Genomic DNA, 9,156 nt, shown 5'->3' with positions numbered 1-9,156 from the left:
GTTCCCCTAGGAAAAGTACTCTTTTATTTTTGAAATTCCCTGTATATATATCTATATTTGAAAGTTTACTCTGTTATTTTATCTTATCCTTCTGTATTTTAATCCTGTTGTATTTTATGCTCATAACAAGTCGGGTCTATGACCGCAATAAATATTCATAAGACTCCTATCAAAATAAGATGTGTGGATCAGAGCTCCAGGTAATGAAACAGACAACCTATTAACGCCTTGGCATGCTGGGAAATAAGAACATATAGTATCACTGTCTAAGCAATAGCAGCTGCATCGTTCCTCTATGTGCAAGTGTACGGATTGTGCCATCAGTGGAAGCTCTCCTGGAAATGGTGGCTCTTGCAGATAGGCTTCGCATAGTGGACAAACTCTGGCTGAGCCAAGGAGCCAGCGGTGGCCTACTGTGTTAACAATAAGGGTAAGAATTCCTTGTGACTTACCAACTGTCAAGTTAGCAGCAGAGCTGAGCGATGGCCTCCTAGTATTTAGCGTTGGTTGCAGCTCTGCTGTCCCTGCTGGAAGGCTGGACCATTATTTGCCTCTCTCTTACCATTACCCCCAATCACTTACCCAGATAGCAAGAGCTTCCATTTTGCCAAATCCTGATGATTGGTTTCAGTTTGTATCTCTTCCCCAAGACACTAGTGTAAGATGTGAAAGTGGAACTGAAATGGAGTCATCGGAACAGAACTATGGTTTTATTGTTTAGTAGGGAAGGGGGATGAATCCTACAGTATTTACATTAACCCTACCTGTACACTTCAAATCTTTTGTTTCAGGGGAAGAGCCAGCATCACATCAATGGTTTAACAAAACATTTTGTTCCTCCAAAAGGTTAAATCACCAGGTCTCTCCCTGTGCTTTTACCTGGGCTTGCTAAAACTCTTGTAGGGAGAAGAACTGGGCTCCTCAGGGAAAAGTAGGGTTACCACTATCTTCTGGTAATGCTCTAATGTCTTCAACAGCTGCCTGTCCGGCAGAAATACAACAGGTATAACCTTTCCCTTCCCAGCCTGGAGATATAATGGGGGAGGGGAGGGAATCTGCTGAATATCTGTATGTTGTATATCAGTTCAAGGCATTGGAGCCTTACTAGCAAAAGAGGCCAATCCTATCTGACTCTGCTGAAAATGACCCCATTAGCGATTACAAAGGAGAATGGTGAATTGACTGTTTTGAAACTAATATTGACACACTGAGGCCCTGAGTCCACAATGACATAGGCTCAGGTTTGGATGGTGGTGGCTGTTCATCGCTTGTGAAGGATGTGCTCAGCTGTGTGAAGGAGCAGAGATAAAATCTGTATCTATGGCAAATGCAGCTTCACTGCAGGTGCCAATTCATTCAGACTCTGTTTTTATATGTTATCATTCAGTGCAGGGATGGGAAACCCATGACCCTCCAAATGTTGTTGGTCTTTAACTCCCATCAGCCCCAGCCAGCATGGCCAATGGTAAAGGATGATGGGAGCTGGAGTATAACAGCATCTTGAGGGCCACAGATTCCCCACCCCGGTCAGATGATTTACCTAACCCCCTCCCAGGTGGATAATCAACATAGTGGCTTGTGCCTTCCATCTGAGACCACTGGCAGCTTCAGATGAGTGACCAGGAGTAGGCCTCTTCACCACACATTTCCTTAGGCATTCTTACTTCATGTACCTCTTAACACTTCAGGTTCTAAGAATGTGTGTGGGGGCATTTCCCCCTCCCCCCCACACCCTGCCCTCCTTGTTCCAGCCCTCCTAGGATGGCACAGCTTCAGACCAACAGTCACCAGTAAATACATGCATATATATTAAAAGAAAACATTAAAAAATAAATTAAAATGCAGACACACCAACACATAATTTCTCTAGATGAGCTGAACTAGTTCTCTGTGGGCGGCAGATAAGACTCAAAAAGGTTTCATTAGTTGCAGTATTGACGCAGAAGCTGAGTCCTTGCATGGTGCTCCCTAGAGAAGCAAGTTCCTCCTCAATCTGATACTTTTAAAGGGTTAATACACACTTCCCTGCTGACTTACACTTGGTCACAACTGGAGGGGCACTCCCACCCACTTCAATTATGCCCCACCTTGGACAGAGTAATGAGCTTATTTTTGAAGTCATGGCTGCTTTGGCGAGCTTATGCGGAACCAGTTGTTCCTCACAACTCCTTTCTGGTTTGTTTCAGTTAAAGGGTTCTCCATATGAGAAATATCTTGCATAGGAAATTATTGTAGGCTGTTCTGTGCACTGGGATTACTGACTAAAACCCTAGGATTAGAGATACTGTAGGGACTGGGGTGGGGGTGCAGGTTACCAACTTTTTTTTCTGGGTAGGTTTCATGACAAACAAAAATATAGCAGATGACGCTTTTCCCAATATGCAGCTCCAATGATAGGAAAGGCTTCATCTGCTGGCTAGTTGCCTGTCATGGAGCCCTGGAAGAGAAAATATTCGGCAAATGCTGACAGGAAGAGGAGAAGATGTGCCCATCCTTTCCCAGAGGAAGTGGGGGAGGGGTCATGGAAGACATTGTACAATAGCTGTTGGCCCTCCCTCCAAGCCTGCAGAATGGATTCCTAAACTTCTGCTGATATTTCACTGGAGTAAAGAGATTCAGGAAATTACTTGCTCTTACTTTGAATTAGTGCAAAAGTTTGAGAAGCTTCTCTCTTTGCTTCTCTTAGTTAATTTCTAAATTGGTTCTGTTTATTCCATGCTGATAAAGTTGATCAGCATATATAGCTTACTTGCTTTCTAGATGTTTTGGTAGACCAGCTAAGACCAAGGGCCCCGTTCTCAATACTCAGAAGCATCGTTCACATATGGGAGAAGGCAAGACGTCCAGAGGTTCCTTGATCTGCATTTAGTGCTGGAACACCTACAGCTAGCAACATCCAAGGGGAATTGTGAGAGGTAAGAAAGTCCTTGCCTGTTTGGACCATCCTTATTTTTAATACAGATCTCCACTTTGCCTTGGATATGGGAAGAACAAATTGATGAAAGTGGAGCTGGGCATTAAGACAATAAACTTCCAGGTGGAAATCGAACAAATACTGTTCTTTTGTATAGAGAAGGGGGGATAAAACTATTTTCTCCTTTCACTGAACTGGGCGAGAGCCAAACAGCTCACCAGGGACACTCACTGGAAGCAAGACTGTATCAGATTAATCCATGTATTAAAGAGGCTGGAAGTGATCCCCTGTCTGCTTAGCACTGAGGGTAGCAAACACAGTGGCTGCTACTAAAGTGCCAGGCTGACATTAGTTCATGAGAATCACATCCTATTGTGTGAAAACATTTCAAAAAAGATTAAGATTTGACAACAGAAGCCGCAAAAGGCCGGATGGCAATGGCCAAGCTTTCCAGAGGCAGTGAAAGTACAAGCCTCACTTTCAGAACCACAAGCCATAGCAATGGTCAAGTCTCAATTAATTCCCCATTGTGCAAACCTTGGCTAAATCAGTTAAAGCGCATCGGATCCCGCGCTCCAGCTAATGAGACTTAACATCACTATGAAGTTAAAGGTGTAGCCGGGGGGCTTTTCATCTCTTTAAATTAGAACATCCTTCAGCAGTGGTCAAATAAAAACAAATTCAAAATAAAGAGTGCCTTCACCCCCTCCCCAAACTGCCCTCCCCTCTTCCCCACTCCTGTGTCAGAAAAAAAATCTCTTTCCCAAGAAACATTATAAAAAAGTACTTTCCAAAAGGACCCAGCATGAAAATCCCTATTATGAGCAGGCATCAGGCTTGACTGAGTGTAGAAAAATGAAGGCTTCTGAGGCAGAAAGGCAGCACCTTGTTGGCACGAGAGCCAGGTGCTATTGGGAGACATCAAGGCAGCATCTCAGCTCTAGCCCAGCAGCACATGGATCAGGTGCTGTCTGGCTGAGAGGAGCGGGGAGGTGGAACTTTTTACTTTTTGTCATTTTCTACGAAAATAATTGCAGCATGGACTGATGGCTCAGCAGGCCACGCCCACGGTGCTCAGCACCTTGTAGACTGCCTCTTGGAGCATCCCATTGGGGCCAAGTCACTGGATTGGCAGGCTGAGCTTGAAGAGAAGTGGCTGTCACAACCAAAAGCGGTTAAAAAGTCATTATTCTGGTCCAAGAAGGAGTATTCCCATTTATGTCACCAGTGGCCTATCGTAGGTCCTAAGCCCCTGGTTTCATGGAGACTAGAGGAAGCAACTTCTTACCAGAGAAGGGACTAGATCCACAGCTGATCCAGCAATGTGTCCAGTCCATGGATGTAGACAACATGATGGTGATTTATATCCTGTGCCAATGGCTCTGGGTTTCTGTCACAACCCTGCTGCTGCGTTAAAACAAGAAAATCAAGGAAAATATTTTATTTTCCTTGGGCAGAACACCGGAGGTGGTATTAGGCACTACCCTGTGAGGAGCAGTAGTGTATGTATACAGAGTCCAGGGAAAGCTATTTGGATGATAGTTTCCTTCCCAATTCCATGCTTGCTCAGAATGGCAAAGCCAAGATTTCAGACTCCCAACTTGCTGATATGCCAAATAGCTGAAGGCTTACCTACACTGTTTTAACATGCCTCATTTGCACCTTGCGAGGTGTGTGTAAGCCCATGCGACTGGATCATAGAAAAGCATGATTATGACACACACCACTGCAGAGGGCGGCATGTACAGATGGGGTCTGAGGGCCCCCCAGGGAGTCAGCTTCAAGGCAAAGTTGGCCTGCTATCCCTAAGCAGCACTTAGCATAGGTCTCATGCAGGTCCCTCACACAGCCCAGACTGTCACACCCGCAGGCTTCATTCAAAGTTGCAGTTCTGCCATTCTAGAACAATGCCAGAGCAGTATCCTGCACTCCACTCCGGATTTGCCTCAAGCTAAAACCTACGGTTCTCAGTGCCTACTAGTGGCAGCCATCTTCAAGTGCACAAACCCCTAGCTCAGCCCCATTGTCAAATATGCAAACATCTTCACAGTAATGCATTTCCAGAAGCCCGGGCATGTGGTTACTGCTGAGGTTCCCCCAGCCCAATCTTGATAGATAAGAAAGAGGAAAAAAAATATTCCAGACACGCAGCAGTTCCAGACTGGGCAACAAAGCATGAAAATCCCTGAAGACTTGGAGGTGGTCAAGTTTGTGTTTCTGTTTCTGTCTGTTTCACAATGATCCAAAGTGCATCGGTTCAAGTAGGTCCGCCTCCCAGGACCTGCCATTTCCCCAGGTGCCAGGGAGGCAGCTCAGTTTTCATTTGGCACTACATACGGTGGATCCGGCATCCTCCTGGGCCGGGCTGGGCTGAAGGAGGCAACATTCCTCGCTGCGGTTTGGGGAGCAATCCTGGCTCCCGGACTGGCCAAAGCACAAGAGAAAGAGCCTGGTGCAGGCGTCGGCGTCAGATTGAGGTTTCATCACTCCTGCTCAGTGATCAAACACAAAGCGAGACGGGACAGGGGGAAACACAAACACATGAGCATGGTCATGAGCAGGTTTGAGCAAAGCACCCCCCCTGGGGCTCACGTGTTAATGGAGGAAATTAAAAAACAGAAATCTGGGCGAGATTGAAGGGAGGTGAGAGAACAAGAAGACAGAGAAGGGAGGAGAGGGTGGGTTAGTGCCAGAGAGCCGAGGAAGAAGTTAGAATAGGACAGCATCCCAACATCCACCACTACCACCACCCGCCCAAGATCACAGAGGCATTGAGCTGGAAGGGACCCTGGAAGTCATCCAGTCCAACCTCCTGCTCAATCCAGGATCGGAAATGTAGGACACCCCAAGCCCATGAAAAATGGACGGCCTTCAAGTTGATCCTGACTTATGGCGACCCTATGAATAGGGTGTTCATGGTAAGTGGTATTCAGAGGCTAGTCCTCCCCAGCTGGCTAGGGCCTGCTCAGCTTGCCACAGCTGCACAAGCCAGTCCCTTCCTTGTCTGTAACTGCCAGCTGGGGGGCAACTGGGCTCCTTGGGACTATGCAGCTTGCCCACGGCTGCACAGGTGGCAGGGCACGTAACCCCGGAGCCCCTCACTGTGGGGGTGATCTTTAGATGGCCCTTGACACCCAGGACACGAGTGGGGATTTGAACTCACAGACTCTGGACTCCCAGCCAGGCTCTCCTCCCCACTGTGCTACACCATCTCACAAATACACAGGACAAGCCCCGGCATTTGAACAACGGAGCCCCTTGCCCACAGGAAAGGAAGCTTCTCCTCAGGTGCTCTAAGCTACAACAGGCTCTGGCCTCAACCCTGAAATGCAGCTCTCTCTCCTTACCCCACAGCTGGCTCAGGGACAGCTACTCCGCCTGGTTTTTATAGCTGCAACAACACCTTTTCAGTTTTAAGCCAAATCAGGCTGTGGGGGCTACTGAAGAAACAGTTGCATTCTGGCCAGAAGCCAGATCAGTCCAAGGGCAGAAAAGGCAAAGGAAAGGGAGCTGGAAATTCTTAGTATGCCTGTGTGTAAGCAAGACCCCATACACAACTGCAGGAATTTGTAGCAAAAGCTAGAAAGAATCCAAGGGGCTGCAAGGAGTGGCAGACAGAGAAACCTTTTTTGAGAGGCGCACCCGGGGGATGGGGCGGCATGTGAGGCAACTCCGGTTCCAGCCAGAAAGATGTGATGCACCAGGACTGTGGTGGGTGAGGGGGCTCCACAGAGGCAGAGGGTTCACATGAGTGGGCGGCGGAGTATAGCTCACCAAGGAGAAGACTCAGCCATACTCACTCGGAGCCCGAAGAGTCCTCATCCACTGTGCCAGTCTTTATGCTCATGGTGATGGGCGTAAGGTCATTGAGCTGCTCCTGTAGAGTCTGGCGGGGTCGTGGGGGACCTCCCCCACGGCTACCATCACTCCCCAAAGAGCCATGTGATGACACCATCCCTGAGCGGCAGCTGGAGAGCTTGTTGTGGATGCGCTGGATGCTGTTCTTCTCACTGATGGGCGGCAAGCACTTCTTCTTGAGGATGCCTGAGGAGGACGCATTTTGGAGTCAAGGCAAACATACTCTGCAGGTGGAAAGGTTGCCAAAATGGAACCAAGTGGAAATTGGCCCTTCTTGCCTTTCTGGAGCTGGATACAGATGAGGCTACAGCAAGGAGGGATGGGAACCTGTGGCCCTCCAAATGTTGCTGCCCTGCACTTCTCTTCATCCCTGATCATTTGGCCACATTGTTTGGGGCTGATGGGAGTTGGAGTCCAACAATATCTGGAGGGCCACGGCTTCCCCAGTCCTGGCCTAAGGAAATCAAAATTCTGCACCGTGTAAAGTTACTATCTGCTATCTGTATTTATTATGCCAATCAAGAAAATGTGCACGTGTATGTGTGTGCTCCAGTCACGCAGAGGGGCAAGGAGCCATGCAGTACACCAAATCCTCGTCCACCCTGAGCACTGCAAATTGTATTTTCCTCCATGAGATTTCATCAGATAAATAGTTTGAATCCTGTCCCTGGGCTGAGGCTTTCAGGATGCTCAATTCCGCATCCAATATGATGCATAGGACTGGAATTGCAGGATGCAATTCTGCAGGACACAAAGAGCACACAGGGCCCCTTCTAAGCCTTATGGGAGGGCAGATGAGTGGGCACAGAGGTCTCTTGGAGTCAAGCCTCCTTACCTTTCTGGGGCTGGGCAGTGGGGTGAGGCAGTGAGCCCAAGATGCCTTCCCTGGGCTGTGTTTCTCCATTTTCTCTGGGCATCTCTTCTGTGGGCCCCAGACGGTCATTCTTTCCCACTGGCTCCACACGCAGCTTCTCTGAGCCAGCATGCCCATCACTCTCGCTAGCAGTAGTCACAAAGTCACCTGGCCAATAAGGTTTTCCAGGGCCAGAGATGTTGTCCACTGGGGAGAAGGGAGAAAAGGAGCATGGGCGTGAGCATTAGGCAACAGAGCTGCTCTGCTTTCCCTACCTTTATGAATACACAAAGGAACTCAAGACAAATAAAACCAACAAAAACAAGAAAGAAACCATCCAAGGGGTCGAAATGTGCACCACAATGCACGACAAAGAGAATTCAGATCCAGAGGAAATTACAATACTGTAAGATGCAGCAGCCATTCCATATCAGGCTACAGCAGAGGGACTGCAAAGCCAAGTTCTAAGAGACAAACGTTGCTGAGAGACCAGCAAGTATTGTCTCCTCTTTTCCCAGGCCTGTTGGTCATTACAAGAACTGTGTTACTAGTGCCTGAACTTGTTTTTTTCTTTCTCCCTCCCAATCCATTTTCCTTAGAGTGATTCCTGATTCTTCTTCATTTTAGCCACGGCTCAAATTTTCCCACGCTTGACATCAATAATGACATCAGGCGTGGGAAAGGTGGGCATCGTTTGCCCAAAAAAGCCTGGATCTTGCTGGATGTAGGTTTGCCATCTTTTTTTATTCAACCTACACTTATGCCTAACAGCATCAAGAGACACAGATATTTAGGGTCTTGCCCCCTACTTATCTCTGTATCAGGAAAAGCTTCATCTAATAGATTTCTGCTTGGAAGGCAAAGGAGCACAGGCAGATGCCCATCCTGGGAGGTGAGCCCTTGCCAACTGTCCCTCTGAAATTGGAAGCAGGTAATTAGGCTAGAAGTGTTTTCTAAATCTCAGGAACAGTAGTGGAACCAAAGTTACAGGTGGCGCCCTACAAAAACCAAAAACTATGGAGTGGAAAAATATATTAATGGGAAACTGAGGATTGAGATACTTGAAGGACGGCTTGTCTCCATATGTGCCTGCCCATATACTAAGATCTTAAACAGGGGACCTTCAAGGGGAAAGGGGCTACTCAGTGGTGGCACACCAACTGTGGAATTTCACCACCACCACCACCACCAGGGAGGCTCACCTGTAGCGTACCCTGATGCATTTCAGCACCTAGTAAGTATCTTTTTATTCTCCCTCACTTCTTAATCATCTGCACCAGGGACCCCCAACCTTTAAGAACATAAGGACAAAAGAAGAGCCTGCTGGATCAGGCCAATGGCCCATCAAGTCCACCATTGTGTTCTCACAGTGGCCAACCAGCTGCCCATGAGAAACCCTCAAGCAGGACCTTTCTGGGCCCAGGAGCAAATGCGGAAATTTAAGAAACTGTCACGATCACTGTTAAATATGCATTTTACAGAAGAAAACTGTTGATGCTCAGAGAGGTAAAACATATACCCCCAAAACAGA

General features: G+C 47.7%; 1 protein-coding gene across 1 annotated transcript in view; it reads right to left on the bottom strand.

Moving 5' to 3' along the window:
• Positions 1–3,643: 3,643 nt before the first annotated feature.
• Positions 3,644–9,156, bottom strand: part of CELSR2 (cadherin EGF LAG seven-pass G-type receptor 2) — a 129,926-nt gene continuing 124,413 nt past the window's right edge. The window contains exons 33-35 of the mRNA XM_061632519.1: positions 7,608–7,832; positions 6,715–6,958; positions 3,644–5,403 (exon numbers count right to left, since the gene is read on the bottom strand). Of these exons, the coding sequence (XP_061488503.1) occupies positions 5,382–5,403; positions 6,715–6,958; positions 7,608–7,832 (491 nt within the window). The 3' untranslated portion in view covers positions 3,644–5,381. The remainder of the gene's footprint in view (positions 5,404–6,714; positions 6,959–7,607; positions 7,833–9,156) is intronic.

The sequence above is a fragment of the Rhineura floridana genome, chromosome 6 (genome assembly GCF_030035675.1).
Source record: "Rhineura floridana isolate rRhiFlo1 chromosome 6, rRhiFlo1.hap2, whole genome shotgun sequence".
Lineage (NCBI taxonomy): Eukaryota > Metazoa > Chordata > Lepidosauria > Squamata > Rhineuridae > Rhineura > Rhineura floridana.
The sequence above is the reverse complement of the archived record's forward strand: the minus strand, read 5'-3'. Positions and strand labels throughout refer to the sequence as shown.